The 25,801-nt window shown below is 36.1% G+C and overlaps 1 protein-coding gene across 3 annotated transcripts in view; it reads left to right on the top strand.

Annotated features, from left to right (window-relative positions):
- VPS13B (vacuolar protein sorting 13 homolog B) overlaps positions 1 to 25,801 on the top strand; it is a 433,545-nt gene that overhangs the window by 223,137 nt on the left and 184,607 nt on the right. For all 3 annotated transcript variants that reach the window (XM_054270120.1, XM_054270137.1, XM_054270129.1), the window contains exons 23-27: positions 1,416 to 1,650; positions 10,403 to 10,623; positions 14,595 to 14,807; positions 22,551 to 22,722; positions 23,788 to 23,902. In XM_054270120.1, coding sequence (XP_054126095.1) covers positions 1,416 to 1,650; positions 10,403 to 10,623; positions 14,595 to 14,807; positions 22,551 to 22,722; positions 23,788 to 23,902 — 956 coding nt within the window. The remainder of the gene's footprint in view (positions 1 to 1,415; positions 1,651 to 10,402; positions 10,624 to 14,594; positions 14,808 to 22,550; positions 22,723 to 23,787; positions 23,903 to 25,801) is intronic.

The raw sequence follows: 25,801 nt of genomic DNA on the forward strand, positions 1-25,801 counted from the left end.
ATAAATAAAGTACACTCAGCAACCTTAGATCAATAAACTACTTATCAAAGATGTAATTAGCTTCATTTTACAACTCAAACAGTTCTAAATCCAGAAACAAACACAAACTTCATGAACCAATGTATTTATTTTTGCAGAATTCTACTTCTATTTTTCTGCAGTGAATTCTTGTCAGTTTGTCTAAGCAAAAGTGTACAAAAATGCTGAAATAAAGATGAATATCTGCGTACCCACTAGGCTGGCAAAGTACTTACAGTGCTGTGGAATTCCTGCTCTATTACAAATCACTATTGTGGTCCTAAAGACCTAATATCCTTCAGGGGAGAGTATGAAGTACAAATCGTGGTTTTTGCTTTTAAGCTGTGCTGTCTTTAACAGTGTCAAACCAAAAGAGTGCTACCTAAGTTTGCAGCAAACAAATGTTTTTATCACAGCTACAAATAATATATTGTCCAGCAATTTGTGTGCTAGGTTTTTCCAAGCAATGTGAAGCAAGGAACTGAATCACAGCTTGTATTTGCTTAACAAAGCTTTTGAGTGTGCAGGCTGTTGGAGCCTTTTGATATCCAGGTGCCAGAATGGTATTTGTAAGAGCCAAGGAAGACTAACAGTCCCCAGCTTACATCACCTCTGAGTTAAGAAGTTGTGATGAGTCGAGTTCTTGGTTTGGGCTCACTCTACCTCACTAGAAGCTCCTAAGAAGATGGCAAAATGGTCAGACATGTTCCAGGGCGCTGAAAATAAAGAACAAAAAATGTTATTTCCTATGAAACCATCTGTACTGCTTCTGAATTGCATTGAAAAGGGGATAAAATTATCAATTTATTATTATCTCCTTCTCTTTGTTTAATGTATACACCTCTCCATTTGTTTGAAAGTCAGTCAGTTTTTTCTCTAAAGTTTGTGTTTTTCATAGTTTTTCTAATGATTACCTTTTTTTACATGCTCATTATGTGTCTTATTAAGCAGAGGCAGAATTTTCCCTGAATCAGTTCTTTATAGAAAGTAAGAGCATATAAAACGTTGGCTAGTTCTAGAGACTTAGCTATTGCTAACAAAGCTAATGAATGGTAAAAAGTGGAGGGCTTTCTCATTCAGAACGTTCTCTGATTGAATTGCACTTGTACAAAGCTGTTGAAATGTAGATATATGTATTTTCACTTTATATGGCAACACTTTTCTGATGAATTTACACAGAAAAAACGTCCTTCTGCTTTCTCCCCTTAATCATAATTTATTAGCATATATTATTTCCCAGCATTTTGAGTCATCTTTTCTCTTAATTCAACTAGAAGGTAAGACTATTTTCAGTAACTGTAATGGATGAATAACTTCAGATTTTCTACTAATATGAACACACAGTGAGGGGGAAAATAATCTGTTTCTGAGAATCTGTCTTGTCTTTGTTTTTTCAGCTTGAAGTGCAGTCTTGTTGTGTATTCCTTCCCAATGACAGCCTGCCTTCTCCCAGTACTATTGTGTCAGGTGACATTCCTGGGACTGTGCGGAACTGGTACCATGGGCAGGCCAGTATGCCTGGCACCCTTGTTGTCTGCTTGCCCCAGATAAAGATTATGAGTGCTGGACACAAACACATGGAACCATTGCAAGAAATCCCATTTGTTGTGCTGAGACCCATCCTGGAAGAAGGTAACATGATAAACTCAAAAACCTTACTCTTTAGTTTCCATTTCTGTCATGAAAATTGTCTTCATTTTATTTTGAAAACTTCTGATTTCGTACTGCTTTTTTTGCAGAATGTTGTTATATGTTATTAAGGTCTAGAAATACTCCTTACAAGGTTGGCCCCATGGAAATCAACATAGAAATTATCATCAAAGAGCTAGTTCTGTGATGTTTTGTATATTTGAAACTAAAATAATTTTTTTCCTTCATTGGTTTTGTTATTCAAATTATTTTGTAGCCAATGATCTTGGCACAACAGGAAGTGACAGTAAATTGGAAATTCCAAGACAGAAGAGGCAGGTTAGGAATTCCAGGAGGCAGGTTAGGAAAAACTTTTCATCCCACCAAGGTCTTGGATGTAACATTCAGACTGGACGTTAGTTAAACGTTCTTCACTGAGTGGTTGGTCTCTGGAACAAGCTGCACAGGAAAGTGGTCATGGCACTAAGCCTCTCAGAGTTCTGGATGCTTTTAATCTTAGGTAGTCCTGCAAGGAGCAGAGAGTTGCACTTCTTGATCTTTATAGGTCCCTCCCAACTTGAGATATTCTATGATTCAATGTAAAATGAGAAAAGAAATACATAAGTAGAACAAACTGTCAAAAGAAAATAATGAGGCTTTAATGGCCATCCTGACAGGCAACAGTTCTGTGTTCTGTTGTGACTTAGGAATTGTAGCAAGAATTTTGTAGAGATTTGAAGAAAAAAATTGTAAAGCTTGAGAAAAATACAGTAGTTCTTATTTGAAAAGCTAATATTTGATAGGGCTTTGAGTTTTACACCAGCTTGAGGGAAGGGTCAACTTTTAACATTCTGGAGTTGATCAAGAAATATAAGGAGGAGATAAGCTGAAAAGGACCTAGCAAGTGAAAACAAGTTGCTTATGTTGAATTTTTTTTATTGTGTTTTAGCTTTTTTTAACTGAGTCCTTAGAAATAATGAGAATAAATGGTAAATGGACTTGCAGCAGTGTTCTGAATAAATCCTGATGTAAAAATCTTGTTCCATATATATGTGTGTATATATATATATATATGAAAAATTGTATACTGGAAATAGGTGAGGCAAATATTCTGAGCTCTCTTGAGCCTTGGGTTCCAGGTTTATTTTAATGATTTCTGTAAGAGCTAGTCTCACAACTAAGTTTTGGATTCCATGGAAGTGCCAGTATTTGTGGTTTAACCCCAGCCAGCAGTTCTGGCTGAACACAGCCACTCACTCCTCCACCCTGGTGGAATGGAGAAGAGAATCAGGAGGTCAAAAGTGAGAAAGCTTAGGAGTGAGATAAAGGCAGCTTAAAAGATAAAGTTGCAGGTGCAAGCAAAGCAAAATAACAGATTGATTTGCTGCTTCCTGTCAGTAGGCAGGTGTTCCAGCCTTTCTTTTTGGTTGGTTTCTTTGGTTTTTTGAGGTCAGTTGACCAGGCTGTCTCCCTTACCAGCTCCTCCTGTGCCCCCAGTTTACTTGCTAGTGGAGCAGTGTGAGAAGCAGGAAACACTTTAAGTACTGTTCAGCAATAACTAGAACATACCCATATTATCCACAGTTTTCAGCATAAATTCAGAACAGCACATGCCAACTACTATGAAGAAAATTAAGTCTATCCCAGACAAAACCGGGGCATTGGTGTACAGTTAGTTCATTGTTGTATTCCTAAACTATATTATTTAAAAGAATTCTTGCTGTTTTGTGTATTGGTTCTAAGATGAAGAGAGGGAGATGCAGCAATTGTTCCATTGCTTTTGTGACAGCATTTTCTGAGAAAATTATTCTGTTTTCTCTCTTGCTGCTGAAATATAAACAATTTAAAGGGTATGAGAAATTAAGTGGAAATCACATTCAAGAGCTAGTCCTGCTCCTGCAATCTGAAATTTGTTTGGATTTATAACATTGTGTTTCTTCTCCCTTTGATCTGCCACTTATATTGGCAGATATATATATATCTCCTTTGTGTATTTTACCTTAATTCATGGCAATGAAAATAAAATTGTAGTTTTTAGTATTGAAAAACATGTTAGAGATGCTGCCAAATGAAAAGGAAAAAAAGTTTGAAAGAAAGAGAGAAAGGCATATGTGGTTTTCCTAATAACTTTCAGTAGGAATGATCTTATTTACTAATCATAGTGACAGATAGAAGAGGCATTTAATGGAAGTCTTTTGTTTCTTTTAAACTGATGATGTAATTTAAACCATTTATGAAAGATATTGCTATTTGAGTTTTGTCAGACCCAGATTTGAAGGAAAGAGCCTAGTGAGGGAAAAGAATTCCCCTGCTTGGGATAAAGCCTATGGTAAGGAATTTATTTGTGTGTGGCTTCCGCTCTGGGAATAATGCCAAACAGAAGTTCTCACAATCTTGATATTTTTGATTCTCTAATGGAGCCATTGCCTTCTCCCATGCCAAGACTCCCTCTTAAATAGATCATTTCAAAGTTTTTTTCACCGCTTAAAGTCACCTTCTTTGCTTCTTCCCCTGTAGAGGTAAATAATTTTTATGGTCTTGTATTGTGAAAGTCTCTTAATTGCTCTGTCTTCAAACAAGACTTCAGGGACAGTCACACATGTTACCATCTCTCAGAAATTATATGTAGTCAACTGTGCTTTTCCTGATAGCCATTTTTTGGTCATTCTAAAGAAGATATAAGTAAAAGGCTTTTCCACAAGTATGTGTTGTCACTTTTAAGATAGCTGTGTGCTCACTGATATAGTTTTTGTATTACATGAAAGACTAAAAGAGGACAAAAAGGGAACATTATCTTACTGTCATTTGGGAATATTTCAGCCTCCTCAGATACTTACTGACCTCAAGATGTCAACATACTGTAAAAATAGCTTATACACTATCCCACAATCAGGTCTTTCCATGTGTTTACAGAGTTTTGCTGCATCTCTGAGGTAATTTTAGTTTGTAGGAATGCTTTTACAGTACTTTTATTCAGAAACATGTAACTCAGTCATTCTAAATAACTAAGTAATCCATAAATGGATTTATCTATGTAAAGAATGAAATAATTCCTTTGAACTTCTGTTGAATAAATATACACATACAATTAAGTAAGGTATTGAATTGCATTATGTGTTCTTAAGAGTACAAATTAATCAGACAGAGATCTGTGAGGTAGTATTTATTGAAGATGTTAAAGTAGAATCACAGAATCATAAAGCCTGGAAGGCCAGGTTGGAAATGACCTTGAATGATTACCTGGTCCAAATTTGCATGACAGAGGGACCCGAGATGACATTATCTAACACCCTGCTCCTTTGCTCCTGAAAGGCTGCACATCTCTAAGGAGGCTGTTCCAGTTAATGGTTGTTGTTACTGTAAAAACTTCCTTATATTGATATTAAATCTCTCCCAGTGCAACTTGTACATATTGCCTCTTGTCTTCCCTGTTTTGACACCTTTTGAAGAGGAAGACCTCTGTCCTATTTGTATATGCCCTTTATGTAAAACTAAGGAGAAAGTAAATTGTTAGAAACTCAGTTTGAGGAAAACTGAAATGTTTAGAGAAGTGCTTATAGTGAGTTGTGACTTTCCGTGCACATCTAGCTTAATATTTGACAATTCATCTATAAAATCTCTAAGTTCCAGCCTGTAGTGATAGGCTAAAATGAGGTCAATATAGTTGGACAACATATGTTGTTATGGTCAGAACTTCTGGACTGCTAAGTGGTCTTCCAAAAGTCTAAACACTTATAACAGGAAGGCAAATTGAATACATGAGGGGAACTTTTTCATAGCTAAAGCACTAAAACACAGTTTTAGAGTAACAATGAAAATTTTTTGTATTGATGAAATCCTCCTGGTTTTAGAAGTTTAGATTTTCAGTTATTTTAGTTATTGATTTTTAATAGTATTCATTATTATTATAATAATGTTCCTCTTTGGAAACATAGTAGTATATCTTTCATAGTAGTAAATTTTATGAATTCATCTTTTTAAAAGTGTTTACTTATGTCAGATACAGTAAGATACAGATCTTTAGGTAAGACAGAGTAAAATACTTTTAGAAAGCAGTGTTCAAAATATCTTAAAATTGTTGTTGATATTGTTGCTAATCATATTCTCATTTTCAAGGGGATAGCCATCTACTGACATTCATGTGAATCACTATTACAAATATTTAAATTTGAAAGATGGCTCTTACTTGTGTAGTAAGACAGATTATATATCTTCACAGAATTTTGTAACACATGTTGAAACTCAATAATCTGTCCATAAGTGACTTGCAGGAAAATAGGAAATTAGTGTAATGTAGATTTCAACCTGAAAAGAACAGTTAAATATTTAAAGTAGAACAGCAGTATGTTGGCCTCCTTACAAGTTATCATCTTGCATTAGATTTTTTAAAATGTTTACCTTTAAATTTATTATTTTTTCTGTTATTATATTTAAGATAAATGTTTGGCATTAAAATAGTGTGCTGTTTCTTTCATAGAGGGGTCTGTGTGTGACCTTAAAGATCATCTGTTTCCAACCCCCCTGCCAAGGGCAGGGACACTTTTCACTAGACCAGGTTGCTCAGAGCCCATTCCAACCTGGCTGTGAGCACTTTCAGGGATGGGGCATCCACAACTTCCCTTTGCAGTCTCTTTCAGTGTCTTGCTACTCTTATAGTGAATAATTTCTTCTTTATAGCTCATCTAAATCTACCCTATTTTGATTTATTTGAGCTTATAGTCGATGTCACCATCTGTAATAGTAATTACTGTGTTTAATTTACCTGTCATGAGAATGGCTTGTAGAATTAGTTCTCATGTTGGAAAAGCTGGAGTTATGCAGACATAGAACCCCTGTTGTATGACTGGGGGGGAGTACAAGTGACCTAACATGTAGTGACTGCAGTGTCTTTTTTTTAAACATTGCGTGTCCCATGAGAATGAGGGCTTTAGAAATCCATGTAAAGACCCTGCAGTGTGGGTACAGAAAGGGAAATGAAGACACAGCAGTCAGGTTGCTTTTTAAGGATTGCAATGGGTACTAATGGTAAGCCTGGGAATAGATCCCAGAGCACATGCATGATAAAGCTTTCATGACCTCTCTCCTACCATTACTGATTTTAAACAAACAAAATTTCTCTTGTGCAGAACTGTCAGTATTGTATACACAACATCATGTACAAATACCACAATTGCAATCTATTTTTTAAAATAAAGATAGATACCTCATAAAAATGAAAGCAAACATAACGATTTTTAAATTTATCAATGCTGTATGTTATGCATATGGGAAGTCTTATTATAAGCATTAATGATTAACTCTAGCAAAGAAGCAAAATGCATCAATAAGTACCAGAGAAAGAGCTTCCACATACCAATTTTTTTATTTATAGATTGGAAAAATAATTAAAAAATTCTGTAGGAAATTAGTCTTTCTAAACCATTGCAAGTAGCAGATTAACACAGTTACTGTCTGATGGTTGGGTCAGTCAACTGCCAAATACCTGGTAGTAGTATTTATAAATTTAAGAAGTTATCAAAGCATTTGAAATAGTTTAAATAATAAATTTTTAAATACAAATCAATGATGGTGCTCTACAAAATTAAAAATAAGGATTTATTATAGTAATAGATCAGAATTGACCAGAATCTTCAACCATAGTAGGGGACTTTCATGTGTATATTTTGCAATCTTGCCATAACAAATGTTGAGTGTAATGTAGTTCCACTAAAGGCAATTCCAGTTTTCCCAATTTACTTAAAATATTTCAGAATTTCATCAATGAGGTGACAAAATAAATATTATATGTAGATTCCAAGGTTAGATGTAGAGAAAATTTTGCTAAATATGGCAATTTCCTTTCTACCAAGAAATCATTCTTTAAATTATGGGAAAATCCTATAAGCAGTGTTGCTTTTGATGTTTAGATGCTTTGAATTATTTTTTAATAGTTTCATAAAACAAATTTGAAAATGAATGAAGGTACATGTTTAAAAAACCAAATAAGATATAGGTACAACAACAAAACAAGGATTTATCAGGTGCACAGTTCCTGTGAAGTGTTAGAACAGGCATACAGTGTTTATGGAGCTGAAGAGGAGGTAACTGGTGACATTGGGGGAATTTCATAGCTGTAAATTCACTGTGTCTTTACTACAGTATTTTTTCAATATACTGCAGTTTCTGTAAATTGATAACATTTTATCATCGTTTTCCCTTTAACTTAGATATTGTGTGCAGTCTAGTAGAGCTACCACTGTTTTTTTTCCATAGATATTCTTTCTTTCTAATCCATGAAATATAAACTGTGTTAATTTACTGTGGTGTTCACAGAGAAAAACAAAGTTCATATGTAATAATTAGAAACATGCCATTGGAGTTGACTTTGCATTTGAATTTTTTCCATCTATTACAATTATTTTTTTGTATTTCTTGGATGACTGAACTTGGAAAAAGGCATGAATTAATTGCTTCAAAACTTTTAATCTGCAAACCTTTTGAAAATATTTTCAAGTTTCTTTGAACCAAATTCTTCAGTATGTAATAGCTTCAAAATAAACTATTGAAGTTTTCAGTTTGTTCCTAGGATGAGATACAGAGTTTTCTGATATGTACTTTTGGACATATAAATATATTGCTGAAGCCACCTGTGGAAGAAAAAATAGAAGTCTTACTAAAATACTATGGTAAAAAGATGTTGGAATGGAGCTTTCTTTTAATTTCAAAACCCTTCCAATTTCTTTAAATGGTTACAGTTAACAGTTGGTGCTAGTTCTTAGTGTTGTGATTTCTCAGCAGTACATTTTTGACTGTAGGTCACACCAGGCAGCAAACACACTCTTCATATATTGTTTAAAAACACTGGTTTGAATTTTTTATTGTCCTGTGAGACCCCAAGGGGCCCAGCCCAGTGTACATTTGTCTACCGTTTTCTCCTCTGATTCTCAAGCCTGGCTCCCATGCTTCTGGGGCATTAATTTGGACTCTTTATCCATGGCTTAGGCCAAAATTTTGAAAAATAAAACTTCATACCAAATAACTTTCTGAATTTTCCTGCAGGAAGGAGAACTTTTCTTCTTCTGTGTTCTCCCTGCAAAGATTAAGACTGTTTCAGATATGGCTAAAGTTTGTGGATGCTCAGCAGCCTGCTGTGTCTAGACCTGGCACTTCATCCAGCTGCTTTTACATTACTTCATATTGGGACAGGCAGTTGCTTTTGGTGGATTGAAAATTCACATGCTGGGCACAGACTCTGTTGTTCAAGTGGTGACAAAAAGGCCCAACTTCCTCAGTAGGAAAGCTGAAAAATGGGATGAAGATTTTCTTTAAAGTAAACAAAACCAAACAAAAAAAACTCCAAAGACCCCTAAAATATTATGTTCTTATACCTGTGAAGAGCAAAAACCTGTATCTGTTTCAAGTAAAATTAGAATTATCCACGTATCTTTGATTGCCTTATTTTCCTCATGTATTTTGAGCATTCTTTGAATTTTGGTTCAGTGTTTCTCCCAGAGCCTAATTTTTTTCCTCTGGGACCTGGCTGTCATATGTGAGATTGTATTTGCTTTACATGGCAAGGTTTTGGTAGTGGGGTGGGCTGCAGGGCCGACATCTCTGAGAACATTCCAGAAGCTTTCCTCAAATCCAACAAAGCCAGTTCCAACTGGCTCCAAATGGTCTTTCCCAAGTTGAATCTGTTCTGCCCATGAACAGTAACAGGTGAATTATTTCCCCCTGTTTTCCAGCCTTTTGTTAAATTTTCTCTTCTAGTCCAGCTGAGTAAGGTGAGTGATAGCAGCTGTAGTGGGTTCCTGACACTCAGCCAGGGTCAACCCACCCCAGGGATTCTGTTTCAAATTTCATTCAATTCCTGTAATCTGTGTGCTCAAATCCTCTCAACTCTAGCTGGTAGAACTGTTGAAAATTTTCCTTTACCAAAAGGAGTTCCTGTTGGCCCTTTAAAGAACTACCTGAATAGTTCTGTGATCCTGCTTTGGAAACTTTTATGTTTCATCTGTTGACAACCTAAAGAAAACTGATTGTACAGAAGCTGTAGGCATTTTGTTGTTCAGCTGTGCACCCCCAATTCCCTCGGTGATTATTCCTGATAACAATTCCTGGTAGGATGCCAGGAACCTCTCTGGGTAGGCTTCTTCCTAAATATGAGAAATTAATTGCTAAGTAAGTGTCCATAATAATTTTGTTTTAGAAAATCCATCATCTAGGAAGTTTAAGTGAGACAGTGGAAAGAGCTGTCAACTGAGCAATGAAATAGGCTTCACTCTGCAGCACCACTGTATTGAGATGCAACCTGTAGACTTTTAAATGAAAGAATTCACTTTTTTAGTATTACAACCTGTAAACAGATATAAGTATATAATAGAAGGACTTGCCTCTGAACTGCATCCGTACGCTGAAAAAAGTGGGGAGTGTTTTCTAGATATTCCTCAGTTTGAGGAAAATTATATGAAGAAGAAAGATTTCTTTGAAGACTATGTTGTACATGTTCACAGTTTGGAGTAAAAATTCCCAGTGGGTTTCAGTTTTTAGAAGTTGTAACAAATGTATTGCTATTGTTAGATTTTGAAGTATAGCACTGGAAATAATGGTTGAATTATATTTATGACAGTTTGGGATCAATTTAATGGTTGTGGATTGCACTTGCTGACTTCTAAGGTGGTTTAGAATAAGGCCGTTGCTAGTTTTGTGAAATTAATACCCTACTTTTTATTAAGTAATTGTTCAACTGTTTAACACCCTTCTTTTTAATCACTAGGTGATGCTTTTCCATGGACAATTAGTCTGCATCATTTCAGTGTATATACCCTTCTTGGACAACAGATGACTCTTAATTTGGTAGAACCAATGGGCTGCACTTCTACTTTAGCTGTGACTTCACAGAAACTGCTTTCTTCAGGGCCGGAATCCAGACACTCGTTTGTCGTCTGCCTCCACGTCGACCTTGAGTCCCTTGAAATAAAATGCTCCAACCCCCAGGTTGGTACATTTAATTGATTTATAAAAGGAAATTAAAAATAACTTGATTTAAGTACGATTGATCTGCATTTTCATGAAGAGGGGCTCTATCTTAATTTTTTTTTAACTGGGCCATCAAGATCAAGGTGCTTAGATTGAGATTTGCTTTGAAGCTCTCTCAGCTTCTGTAATTTAAACTCTTTTCCAAATGTAATAGCTGTAGTATAAATGCATCTTTTGGCTGATGGAGTGAAATGAATTGCAGATGTACCATTAAATGCTATGATACTGTTCTGCTGTCACTGTGGATTCTTATATTGAAGTGGTTTAATGTAGTTTTTTTGCTACATTTTCATGGAACTAACGTTTCTTTGAACATAAAGTGTCTTTTAGGCAAACAATGGTATCTGGCAGTAAAAGGAAGAAAAAACAAATGAATTCATGTAAACAAAAGTTACCACCTAATTTGTTTTTATTAAAAAGAAAAGGTGTTCTTAGATTTTCTTCAGAAGGCACATCTTATATTTTAATTACTTGGACCTAGTTTGCTGTAATTTCAAGTATAGTAGGTATTTAATAATATTAAAAGTGGAATGGCATTGTATAAGTGCATGTCTTACCTCAATGTGAGTTGAGAACTAAAAAGAAAATAGAAAAATACAATATTTTTCAAGCATTCCTGTTAAAGTGTAATCAAGTAATTTGTTTTGCAAACTGTAAGAAAATATTTCCACTAAAAAACTGAAACTCTAAGCTACATATAAATTGTATTATATGCTGTTAAATAGTGAACTGTTAAGATGAAATTGTAATATGGAATATTAGATCAAATGTTGTTGTCTTAAAGGGTGTTCTTGTACACTGTGATGTTACTAACTTACTGAAGTATTCTAATGACTGAAAGGATGCAGAGAAATTATTTGATTTTACTAAAGATTCTGGAAATGCCTTTTCTCCTTTACATGTGCCTTACTTGTCCTTTCTTCTTTTCTTATGCAAAAGGGAAGAAAAAAGGCAATCAGTCTTCTTGAACCAGATGTCGAAGGATAGAAGATGAAAAATGCAGTTCCATAAACAGCATTTGATAGTCATAAATTCACAGTATGAAATTTGATTCCTTACAGTGACAGGCTGTATTTTTTCTGTAGATGACAGCCTCCAATTAGGTGAAATTTGGTGAATTTGTTAAATGGTAGCAAAGGTGAAGTATTATATTTATATGACTATTATGATTTAATGTGAAACCATGTTCTGATGGCTGTAAAGTCAGTAGATACTTCCAGTGTGCAAAATTGCCAGGATGTTGCCCTTGGTTGTAGTTTTCAATTTTGTAGTAATATGTTATTTTTAAAGTATAAAATGCTGTAACATATTGAGCTTTACAGATTTTGCCAAGTAGTCAGTGGGGTCTTACTGAGTTATGTGTGATTTTGCTGAGGAGAGAGTGGAAGCAGTGAGAGGGGAAAGCCTTTTTTAACAAATACTGGCAGTTACCCTTTTTGTCCTACCATTTTTCTTCTCTTAAATAGTATGTTCTAAAAATAATTATTATACATGCTCAAAAATACTTAGAAAGGAGAGAAGCCTTACACTTATACTAGCCCTTCTCATATAATCAGAAATGTATTTGTAAAATACTGAGATTACACACGTGAAAGCACACAGCCAATAAGAGTAAAAGGAATCCTTCCAGTTTAGTCAGTAACAACCAATGGAATGAAATAAAGTGCGTTAAAAATAATCTGCCGAAGATGTGACTTTATCAAAGTTTTGAAATTTTATTTCCATGTAGACATGTGCCATCTAATTTGTTTTAATGAGGCTTTATTGTGAGGCTTTTTGATATTTTCACCTTTTGACATAACTGTGAAAATCATCTCCCTCTAACAGAACTTGCTGAACTTACATCGCAGTTGTGACGGCCACGATACACAGAGTATCACCATGTAATTTCAGAAGGCTTTAAGCATTTGTCCATACAGAGTAAAATCACATCACTTCAGAAGGCTGCAAGCATCTGCCCTTCTTGTTCTTTAGCCCAGCCTTTTATACCCCTCATGTTCATGAATTGCACCTGTGTGCCCTCTGTTCCCTTTGGTGATTGCTCAGTGCACCTGGGAACTCCATGGCCTTCAATACTGTTCATATTTTTTTTCCAGCTGTAGCCCCATTCCCAATTACCACAAACCACGTACCTACAAACTTATTTTGTCCCTAGCTTCAGAGTGGGATAGAGTATTTTGATCATACTGCTTGGTTGGCTGGTTGCTGGTGATGTTCAGAGACATGGCTACTGCTGTCTGAAATAACCACTGTTTCAGAGTGGCTGGAGAGATTCTAGCCTGAGCAATTTAAAAAAGTGTCTCTGACAAGATAAGTAATTATTAGCTGTAATGATTATGACTACTGAAACCCCAGTAAGATTTGAGCCTTTCAGTGTTGGATTAACTGATGACAAACCTCTTTGCCTTGTATGTGAACATATATGTAAACACAAGTTCCTTCTTTTGCATTACTTTCTGCCTAGGAACAATAGCATAAACAATTTTCTGAAAGGCCTGCTTCATTAAAACATAAAAACATAGATTACGCTGTCTTTTGATTTCTTGGAAAAAAACTGGGACATGGGGAAATTGCTGGCTTGTATGATTTGGACATCTGCCTATATCCTCTTAAATTTCTAGAGATAATTTTGCCAGCAAAGTGTCAACACCAGTTAATGTTATATTAGTCAATCAATTGGGTGGACGTTACATTAGTTAGTTGCATTAGGACATTAGTTGAGCTTCCTGCATTACATGGAAAAGACTCGGGAAAACTTAGAAATTTGAATTTGGTTATTTAAAAGTTACCAGTGCCTATCAGAGTGCTACAGACACAAAATACTTTAGAGCATGACTGAAGGAGTTCTTCACCAGAGCCAGAGCTGTTTGGCTGTAGATTGCCCTGTATATGAAGGGAAAAAAATGTACTGTGAAGTTTATTTCCTCTAAGGAAAATTCTGTCAAAAGATTATGTGACCTGCTCTGTGTAAACCTTGAAACTTCAAAAGAAAATCCAAGTTGAATTAAGAAGGTTTTTATAAAATTCCAGCATTTCACCTCTTAAGAAAAGACTGCACCGTGTATTTTGAGACTTCATCACACATTCTCACGCACAAAATCAAGTACTGTTTTATATCAAATATAGATTGACAGCAGTGTTTTTCTGCATCTGTTCTGCCCACATAAGAAGCCAGCTTCATAGAACAAAAGTGTCCTGAGGCTTAAAGTTCTTATAAATATGAGAATTTAAATTTTTTATAATGGCAACTTTGGTATGGTATCCAGCTGTGAATCTGCTTATATATTATTTTCAGTTTTCACTGACCTTTTTTTATACAGTATATTCCAATATGTTGTCATACAAATTCCATGATTAATGCCTATTTACAAAAACTTATGTAAATATCTTAGAATTGAGTCAAACAATGTGCAAGTTAAACAGTGTGTTTCTAAATATTGGAATGACATATGCCGGGAGACTGTTGAGTTTCATGGTGAATATTCTTCCAAAGCCAGATCAGTTTCATATGCTGCATGGGATCATTATTTTAATAGTATTGGAGCGATTAATTTTGCATTGCTATTATTTTATAAAGTTTACATGCCTTTTCCTAGAGACAGTATTTATATGTATGAAATATATGCTAAATTACCTTTGCTTAATTGTTATAATTTTTATTAGTAAAAGTTTTACAAGACCATGTTATATTTTTTTTTGAGCTATGTGCCATATGTTTACACAAAAAATAGATTATTTTTATTAAATTCAATATACTGTAAATGATGTTAATTATTTTATTTGCAATGTATTTGCTTATCAGAACATTCTAAATGGTGAGAAGTTCAGTTCTGCTATGTTTTAAGTCTCAGTGGAGGACTTTGATGATTTTTCCTTCACCTTGTTAAGAAGAGCTTCATCCTAAAATTAAGTTTTATTTTTTCCTTCAGGTGCAGCTTCTGTATGAACTGGCTGAGATCACAAGTAAAGTTTGGAATAAAATTCAGAGGAAAGGAGTTCTATATCAATCTGTATCTTCTGTCTATACTGAAACCATGACAGGACCTGTTCCTCCTAGCTCCCCAGTTAAAAGTAGCATTGGTACCATTCCACCAGATACCAGCACATACAGCCCATCTGCTGACATTGGAACCACTACAGAGGTATTTTTTATTTCTTAAAAGAATGTGTTGTGTGAGTTCTGACCTACAAAATGTAGTGGTGTGCAGTCAAAGAAGAATCAGAAAAATCAGAGTAGTAGAATCCAGGTGGCTTGCCCCAATAACCTAATGAGCAGTACTTTATTACTCATTTTGGTGGAACAAAAGAGAGAAAAAATATTTGCTGTATTGGGCTATATTTATTATTGTTTCTATTGTATAATATATTTATTATTTCTCTTTGAAGTGAGTGTGTAGTATCTTGTGGCAGAAAACTGTGGTTAGTGTGTTCAGGTCAAGAAGCATAAGCCATTTTTCAAGTCCAGAATTAGCAGAATAGTAAGTGTTGTTTTGAAAATACTGCTGATACCTGTGCTGCTTGTGAGCTGTTCCAAGTAGTCAGCCAGTAACTCTGATGGCTGGGTCAGTAGGGGGGTACTGTGTGTAAATTGCATTGGCAACCAGGAGAGGTACTGGGCTGTAAAGGCTTCCAAAGTTGGCATTGCGCCCAGCTGTGTGCTCACCCCACCTCCATCCAGCCACTGTTGAACCACGGTGCCATCTATGACCTACTCTTGGAGCTCAGTGCATTCCCCTGTCCCAGCTGTCCATGTCTCACACTGCTTTTGTGGCTCTGTCGCACGAGCATTTGGGTATGCATCTTCAGATACAAGATTGGCTACTTGGGTTTATGTATTTCTGCTTCCTTAATTTATAACACTGTGTAACTGCCTGGAGAGATCTGGTACCTGATCATAATGTCAGTGTTTGCCTGAGACTGTAAAATATTCAAGGCAAAGGGAGGAGTCCTGTGCCACACTGAGGAAAGCAGGCTAATGCTTTTATCGGCATGAATGCTGTGTTAAACTTCACCCATGAGAAACATTGGCCGGAAGTCACCAGGTAGCTGCTATAGAGTAGAATGGGTGGTCAGAGGAAGCTTTGCAACTGCACAGGCATAGTATTCGTGGTTTTCTTAGTGCCCCTGTCAGGTTTGCAAGTTAAAATAGTGAGTTGACCTTGTTTATGCTCCAATAGCGCGTCAAAAATGTGTCAGATGAATTGAAGGTATACCAAGGTATCACATGTATTCAGTGCTTTGTTTTTAACATAAATCTATAAGAATGTAGGGATACTTTTCTGAATGACTGGCTTTCAGTCTCAGGATAGCCCCAGCAACTTTAGGGACACCTCATTGAACAGTTCTGGAACACAACCAAATATACAGTAATTTTGATTCTGATTGCAATACATATTCAGCATTTGGCCAGGATTGTCTTAGCCCTCTGCATAGTTTATATTATTTCTCAGTTTTGGAGAAAATGAAATGGTGATTGCTAGTGCCTACTTTTATATGCATTGTACACACACTCCAAAGAAACAGCTGATATTAAAAGGTGTTTGGGTTAGAATTTCAGTTCTTAAGTTGTTTCACTAAAATGTTTGTAGATTATTTGAATAGCCTTGTGTTTGGTGTATATTCACATGTGCATGATTTTAATTATGAAAAATATTGCCATGGATACAGAACTGAAGGTAAGCAATAATAGTAAGAAAACAATGTGGTCACAAAAATAATGGTTTTCCCCCTACTTACATCAAATTAATTTCTCATTACAATCAGAAACCACTAGCTTTATAAATAACAATTTGTTTTTGAGCGTCTATATAGATAGTATTTGGAGTACATATTGTACTTGGAGCATTAACTGAAATTACTCAGTGATGTTTTAATCCATATGGTACCAAGATTATTTTAGTATTATGGGTCCAAGTTCATATCCTACCCTTTTGCAAAATGTTCTTCCTCATTTATTTAATTTTCTTTGTATTCTCAAAAAAATGTTATACACTGGCTAGAAAATTTCTTCTCCTAAAAATTCTAAATTATCTAAATGAAATTAAGTGAATTAGTGAACAAGGGACAATATTAGAATAGATTAATTAAATAATCATATATATTTCTGTAGGTTTGACTTGGGGAAATAAATTTTCCTGAAGTTAGTTTTTTATCGGACTCTGTATTTTGTTTATATATTTCTATAATTTTGAGTCTTGACATCTTGAAATGTGTCAAACAAAAACAGCCTTGCTGTCATGGCTATGGGATTTTTTAAGTTTAGAGATTTTATAGTTGCTGTGTTTTGCTCTGTGGGAGACACATGATTATTTTTAAAGCTTCTTTCAGCTGCAACAGACTTGCTATAAAAGAAGAAAGCAAACTTGCACAACTATTTATATCAGATAGTAAAAAAAAAAAAAAAAAAAGGTAATTTGTTTATGTGATTTGTGGATGATTTATATTTTAAGCTGTGTCTAATTCTTTTCTTGCTGACAACTTGATGTGAGCACCATGTTTTGACGTGGATAAAGCTACCTAGGCTTACTGACTTTTAGCCTGGGTGGTGGTCGGACAGGGAAACATGAGTGAGAGGCTTAAATACTGGAGGCTGGAAACAGTTAATCATTTTTACTATCCCTGCCTTGGAAAAGGTAAGGTAGTGCAGACTGCAACAGGCCACTTGTTACTGTTTACTTAAGTACAAACAGTGGTAGAAGTGTTTAGTCCTTGGGGAAACTCAGTGATTGAGCAAGAATGCAGAAGTTATTTTGATAAGGCATAGCATTAGTGTGGCCAAACTGTGATCATCCTTGAGCTTTAGGCAGGCCAAGGATGAAGGCCTCATATGTTTGGATCTTCCTGATGAACAAAGATAAATTCTGGTAAGAAAATAAACTCAGTATATTGGTCAATTTGCAACAATTGGTAAAAGAATTAAATTGTATATTTTAGGACTTGGCATGAGAAGTTGTGGGAAAATAGTTCAGAGTTTCTGACTCTGGCTTGATTTTTCAGTAGATCTGGAAACAGAGCAGAAAAGTAATGCATAAACATATTTAACAATAACATGCTGGGTGCTGAAAATCCAAAATGAAAATTGAAACTGGATGAGAAATAAGAGTCTTTCGTCTCACTTCAGTTTCTTAGTTTTTTACTGCAAAAATTTTCTGTGAATTTGAGCTTATAAAAAATAAAAAAAATATGTCAGCTACTTCAGACCATCTGTTTTTCAGGCCCTTTGGCTTTGCCTAATGGTTGTGGTTACAGTACCATGAACAGAGGGCTAAGAGGAAATGCAGTCTCTTCCATTTGTTTGCCTCCCAAAGGACAGTCATACAACATGTTCTGTCTTCAGAGGAGCATCTACCCCTGGCAGAGGGAATGGGCCAATTCAGCTGTTTACACAGGTTTTCACTGCAGAAAAAGTATAGGTAGTATGTTGAAGTTGAACTGTTGAAGGGGGCAGAGGCAGCACTGTGTCCCTCTGCCAGGGACAGGGTGTTGAGCAGCTGGGGCTGTCTCTGGACCAGCTCTGCAGCTGCCATGGCTGCCAGCAGGAGATCAGTGCTGGACACCACAGCCCAACCCAGTGTTAGCTACACCACGGGGGAGTAAGGCCAAGTCACCTGGAATTCTGGGGGGAAAGCAGTAACCCAAGTACAGAATTGTAGGTGAGGTGAAGCCCCAGGGAGTTGAGGCCCTTGTTGGGATTTTCAGCCTGTGTGGTAGAATGAATTCCAAACCCTGGCAATTGCAGGTCCAGCTTCTAATGATACATCTGGGTTGGTATCTGTAACTCTAGGGTAAATCCTGTTCTTCAGAAATCTCACAAATCCAGTTTTAAGTAACCTTGTGCCAAAATTATCAACTGACTGATTCTCTAAGAGCCATTAGACATAATTTAATATCTTCAGAAAAATAATCCGAAAGAAGTGTGGGAAAATTATAGTGTGACTTTTTTTCACAGTAAAGTTATCTTTGTACTCAAACCACAAAATAAAAATAGCTCTCTGTGGAGAAAAACCCTAACAAAATGCATGAAACAGCTGAAAACATTAAATTACAGAAATAAAAGAATCCAATTATAAAATTCAAAAATTATCATGGTGGCAATACGTATTTGCTGTTAAGTGTACCCCTTTAAGTTTAATCAGCTATTGTTTACTTCTTTTTCAACTATCAGAAATGTAGAGACCTGCCAAAATTTTAGAACAAAGTTGATTTTTATTCAAAATCCATTTTGGAACATATTCAGTGGGAGATTGGGGGTATGTGCGGAGCACAAGAAGAGACTGTCTCTCATTCCCACCCATTCCATCACAATTTTTAAGTTACAGTTTGGCAAAATTAAGCGTGTTTATGGTACAAGCAGAACTTGAAATATTCCTCAGATAAAAAAAAAAAAAGAAAGAAAATAAAATGAAAGCTTTTTATAGAATGCAGGGAATAGAGAGCCACAAAAGGGTCCACAGAACATCATCATTGTCAAGAACATTGGCTTGAACTGTAAATAAATATCAAAGTATTGTTTTTCTCTTTTCTTACCTTAATTGGCTTTTATGTCTTGATACTTTGTGAAATCCATCTGAAGATCTCAGCACAGGGAAATTCTCTTTGGCTGGCTCCTTCCTTCAGATCTGCCCTGCTGAAGGGATCTGACCAAAGTACTGTTGACTCCACCATCTTTTTAGAACATGTGAGTTTTGATGAGAAGGGTCATCTCAGATACAGTGAAAGTCCAGCACTGAATCATCATCTTTTAGGGCGATCATTCAAAGGCAAATTATGAAGGTGTGGGAAGTTATTGAAAGGCAGAGTGTCAAAGAAGCTGTGTGGATGTTATAGAAAAGAAACAGAGAGGAATTGATTGTCAGAAATTGAAATGATCAGAACTAATGCCATTCTCATGGCGTGGAATCTCAAGTCATGAAATAGGTTGAGGCTTCTCTGATGTCCTCTAACAATGAGGACTTTGCAAATAAAGACTCATTAAAACAGGAGATAGGAGTCTCAAAGCATTGTGGTTTGGAAGGATACATTTTTCACTCTGACCTTTCATTGCTTTACAGGTGAGCAGAGCAGTTGAAGGAAGGCAGGCTCGTGTTTGCAGAGGGTTCACAGGGATAGTTGGGGACAGCAGAATGGCTGGGTTATGTCACTGTCTTATTACTGGTGCCTGCCATTTCAGGAGAAGCAAGGACTAACACTGGTTAGCACTGGACAAGTGACTGCTCTGCCTGCATCCTTTCAGTTGCTGGGGAGCTTGCAGGCCTGACACTCCCCAAGGCTGCTTTCCCCTTGGAGCTTTTTCATTCCAAGGACAGGTGCTGGCATCCTTGAAGAAAACTGAATTTTGTTTACAATGTTGAAAAGATATTTACTCTCGTGTCACTGTCAGTTAGTGCTGACTTGTAGGACAATTAAGTGGCACTGGAGAGAGTAGTGCTCTTTGTGGACATAGTAGGAAATATCTTGCAAGGACACTGTTAGCAAGGCACTGGACAAAAAGGCCAGAGGCAGGAAGGATTTTGCTGGAGAAGCAAATAAGAAATGCAAGTCACAGCTTGTGAGAAGGAAGTTAACCTCTGCCCTGAATGTGTTATTTAGCAGGTTTTGCCCTTTTTTTTTTTTTTTTTTTTTTTGCCTCATTTTCTTGGGTGCCATATATTCAATGTGCCACTCCAGTTTGGGAGCTAGATGCATCATAGTAAAATGAGCTATCTGAGGTTTCTCCATTGACATGTCCTGCTGTGGCAGGCATTAAATATTATTAGATACACAGCAGGAGACAAGTCCTGCTATATTTAATAATTAAACTTGCAGGCAGTGTAAGAATAAAACAGGAGGAAGAGTAAACAAACACTATAAGCAAGAGGATGATGCTAAGTCCATGATTTGGTGAGATATTTCAAGTGGGATTGTGTGAGGAGGTTATTTTACTTAGAATGTGATAGGGAGCAAATGCTTTTTGGACCTCAGGAGTCTAACAGTTTTTCCAAAGATGATCACCTGTGGCTCTTCAGGTAATCTGTTCAGAGCTGTAAGCAATAATGCCTTATATAAGATAAACAACAATAAATAGAAATATACTTGTTTTTATTCATGCATTTTGATACACGCAAAGCCACTGTCACTATAGAGGATTGAAGGTGAACTGGATCTTAATTTTCATTACATCACATCATATTATATCTGTTAAGCTGGTGCAGGTATTGTAGTCTCATGTTTAGGTGTTATTTTCTTGAAGCATACACTAGTTAGTTGGACAAGCTTTCCCTTCCTCATACAAATGAGTATCTGGAATGGAAAGTTCTTTGAGTCAGCTATTGACAACGTAGATGGTGTCTTCCTAATTGTAGGAAACCTATAATTAAATTGTAGGCCCGAGTTGAATGAAAATGTGATTTGTCATCATAAATGCTTCCATATGAGCTATGTCATTAGGTTTGGTCTAGGTTCTACCCATCCAGAAAATAGATTGATAACAGAACTTCCATACCTGCATTTTCCAGCTTTGGGCTACAGAATGAGGCAAGTACTGTCAGACTTTAATTTTGCTGCTGAAGGCAAGCTTTCATGAGCATCTGAAGTTGAAATGAATTCTGACTCTTGCCTGACAGATTAAAATGGTTTCAGTCCAATTGTAGTGCTTACTGTGTAGATCTGCCTTCTGAGGTGTCTCCATAGAAATAATCTTGGCTTTTAATTAGATAAATCTCAAACATGTTGTTCATCATATTTTACAATGCCCAATCCCACAAACCTTCAATGAAAGATAAGAATTTGGATATTTATTGGTCTGTTAATCTTAGAAACAGCTTGGTCTTAGTGGATCAAAGTGACTAAACCTTTTTCCTTTCTTTGTGCTTGAATGAAGAAAATTTACAACACATGGTGGAGTTGCAAGTGGAGATGCTTCTGGATATTCAGGAGCTTCTGGATGACATTAGTGACTTATGTGTCTCTTGCATTCAGTTTTATAGGCTGTAAACACTGGGGGCTGATGAGCAGTTATATGTTTGCGTCTTTCTTTCCCTATCTGGAAGATCCAGCAAAGGAGCAGGTTGAGGTCCTTTGGCTGGTAAATATTATCAGAACATGCTTGCATTGCTCTAATAAGCCCTCATAACAGAATTTTCAGTATAGCTTTCATTTGTCATCATCTTCTCCTAAAACATTAATCTTTGTGTCTTCTTTATTGAGCCCTTAACATTTTAGGGAAGAAACAGAGATAACTGATGGCACAGAAGCTTCCACAAGCTCATTTGTCAACATTTCATTCATTTAAGAATATTACAAGTGACAATAATGTTTTAAACAGAAGTATTTAGGAAGTGGCAAATAAAATATTGCCAATTCTTACAGAAAGAGATTATTTTCTGATTTTTTTTTTCCAAAATTACAGGGAAGCACATACAAGGGGGGAAAAATTGGCTCAAACGCAGTGTGTACATAGTGTAGGTGTTATGGCCTTTATGTGTGGCTCTTCATTTGGTGCTTCCAGTGACTCTTCCTTCTTTTGCCTTTCAGATATGTGCAGGCCTCCATATCCCTTTTGTTATTGCATCTCCAAATATTCCTATTAGCCTTTGTTTTAAATTGATGATAGTGTTTCCATAGTGTAGCATTAATAAGGCAAGTCTGCTATGCCAAGGAGACCTGTCATAAAACCTTACAGTTTTACCATTCTGTCTTTGCCGTAGTCTGTTGTCTCTACCAGAGAAAAGAGAAAAATACTTGGTTTATCTTTTCCTGGTGTTACAAATAGCTTAATTCAAATATACTGGTTGGGAATCTGTATTTCTATAGTTTGTGCATCCATATCAGTTGAGATAGAAAAAAAACCCCAGAAGTGGCGAAAAGCAATGCTTCTTTTTTCCTCAGCTATTGATTTTGTTTTGTAGGGCGATTCTCTTCAGGGTGGTGATGATTCTCCATTCTCAGACTCCATTACGTTGGAACAAACAACAAGTAATATTGGAGTTTCAAGTGGACGTGTCAGCCTATGGATGCAGTGGATGTTGCCAAAAATTACTGTAAAATTGTTTGCTCCTGATCCTAGAAATAATGGCACAGGTATTTTGCATTATTCTGCCTAATATACTATTTTAAATTCCATTTGAATTTCTGATGTACTGTTTTAAATAGCACACCCTATTTTACAGCACAGTATTATCTATTCAGAGCTTGTATCAATATTACTGAACACTATAACACAGAAATAAAGGTTGGAGCTGTATTTTAAATAACAGCAACAAAACATAGTTGGGTTACTGCATGCAAATTAAAATTCAGTGTTGTTCTTTGACATAAACTTTCCCCTCCATGTTGACAGATGATTAAGTTAAATTGGAAATAAGTTAGTTAATGTCTGTAGAGTGCTGCATTTATTGCCTTAGAACCAATCATGCTTCATTTTTATATGATTTAGTCATATATTTTGTGTATGTCCATATATAGTCCATTCTAGTTTAATAGTGGTAATTTCAAATTTCAATTTAATATGATCACTATAATATAATCATTAAAGTCAAAGGAAGTTTAATGCAGGGTTCAGAGGAGAAGTTTCAACTTCTGTGTTAAAAAGTAAAATATGTGTTGTGCACAGCTTATCTTTTTTTCTCTTTGAGATGTAGTTGAATTATCATTCAAGAGTAATCGTTTGAAAGAAACTCAGATTCCATAAACTGCAGGACTTCAATTTTTTTTTCTAGGAAATACTGCTGCCTATCTATTAACATTTTTGCCCATAGAAATGTGAAAAAATAAAGTGACTCATTTTTAAGGCTAGTTTTCAAGAAATTTACTGGAAGCTTTGATTTAAAAAAACCTAATTGCACAAGAGAAAGAAAAATTTAGAATAATTAGAGTAAATATCTTGGCAAATATTTTTTTCTTTTTTTCCCCCCTAGGAATTATGCGCTAAATACCTAAACTAGAAGCCCCTTATATATATTTCTCAATATATTTGTATAGAAAGATTTGGATTCTAGTGTGGCATAAAAGTGCTTTATGAGAAAACTGAGTAGAAATAGCATCATCCTATTTACAAAATGTAACATCTCAGATATATTTCATGTTTAAAATCCTTCAAGTTTCAGATTAATAACTAATAATTTTTATTTTCTTTGACTATTGCAGAAGTCTGCATTGTCAGTGAATTAGAGGATCTCAGTGCCTCAGTGGATATGCAAGATGTCTATACCAAAATTAAATGTAAAATAGAAAGCTTCAATATTGACCATTACAGAAACAGGTAATTCCTGCGAGTTGTGATGCTTTGATTTCAGGCTGAAAGACAAAGGCAGGTGGTGTTTTGGTTTTTTTTCCTTCTTAATTCTTAACTTAATTTGAGGTAGATATTCAATTTCAGTTAAATTATTTTAACCTTTTAAGTAATAAAAATCACAATTGTGTTTCCTCAGAATTAGATCTAATTCCAAATAAATACATAGAAATCATTGCAAATTTAGGAGAGTGGTTTTTTCACACTTACTGCTCTCTTGATCCATTAAAAGAAAAGAGTTTAGCTTAACTTTAGAATGGGAAATTCCTGAAATATTGGTTCATGTTGTGTTAGCAAGTGCCATTGTTTAATGCTTTATGCTATATTACTCTTGCATGCTGAAGAGAAACAACTCCACTTTTCAGAGACATCTGTTGCTGTGGCAAAGCAGCAGTTAATGTAATGAAGAGAGCTGAGCTGATGGTCTCTGCTGTGTCACATGGCACAGTGCTCTGCAGACACCTGAGTAAAACTTCAGTAATTAATCTCAAGCAGTGCATCATCAATATTGTGTGTATTCAGTCTGCCTTCCCACTCTGCAAGGCCTGTTGTCTGGATCATTTGCTGCACCAGGGTGACTGTGTCACTTGGCACCCAGGCACACGGCTCTGTAGAATGGCATGTGCCACCTTCTAGTTTGTGTTGGCCATGAACACACCAGTCTTGACAGAGAGAGAGCCTGTGCAGGCTTTGATCGCCTAGGGTAGTATTTGCCATGAGAGATCAACAAATTCCATTAGGAATTAAGAGACTAGGAGAAAATAGAATAGTTACATTACTCTTTGAGTGGAAAAACATAGTTGAGAGCTTCAGCATGGCTGTTGGCATTGAAAATAACTGAAATATTTAGGAGCATAAATTGTTTTGACTTGGGAACCAATGTCTGCAAGGTCTTATTGAATGCTTATTGTTCCCTGTGTACAATAGGAAGGTGATTTCATATTAACTTAGCAATGTTACCATTGTTTCTTTATGATTTTATTCCTGATGAGCTACCTTAAAAATTATTTTGATTCCTTTCTGGTTGCCTACATTACAAATGTAGTTACTGTTTGTATATAATATAATAGAATATAATATTTTCTAATTAAAATTTGTATTTTTTTTAAATCTTTTAAAATCATGTCACCATGCAGGAGTGCTGAGCATGTTCTGGGGGCATCTGGCATGGCATCACCAACTGGGCAAGGATGGAGATTGTCTTGCCCTGCTCTAAACTGGGCAGCTTCACCTTGAATATTGTGTGAGGTTTTGGGCACCACAACACAAGAAAGTTATTAAACTACTAGACAGCATCCAAAGGAGGGCAACAAAGAGGGTGAAGGGCCTTGAAGGGAAGCCATGCGAGCAGCATCTGAGGTCACTTGCTCTGTCCAGCCTGGAGAAGAGGACACTGAGGAGAGACCTCATTGCTGTCTACAACTTCCTCATGAAGGGAGGAGGAGGGGCAGATCTGATCTCTTCTCTCTGGTATCCAGTGACAGGACCAGAGGGAACAGAATGAAGCTGTGCCAGGGGAGATTTAGGTTGGATATCAAAAAAAGATTCTTCACCCAGAGGCTGCTTGGGCACTGGAGCAGCTCCCCAGGGAAGTGGTCACAGCACCAAGCCTGACAGGGTTGAAGAAGCATTTAAACATCTTGAGGACATGGTGTGGCTCCTGGGGATGGTGCTGAGCAGGGCCATGAGTTGGACTCGATGATCCTTGTGGGTTTCTTCCAACCCAAGATATTCTATGACTCTGTGAAGTCCCAAGAGATATTTGAAATATCTTAACAAACTTTAGGGGAAACAAACAAGCAAAAAAAAAATCCCTAAGAAACCCCAACAAACTCAAAACTTACTCCACTTGACAAAATTGTCACTGTT

The sequence above is a fragment of the Melozone crissalis genome, unplaced genomic scaffold, assembly GCF_028551555.1.
Source record: "Melozone crissalis strain CALT ecotype California unplaced genomic scaffold, PUWL_Pcris_2 ptg000002l_1, whole genome shotgun sequence".
Taxonomy (NCBI): Eukaryota; Metazoa; Chordata; class Aves; order Passeriformes; family Passerellidae; genus Melozone; species Melozone crissalis.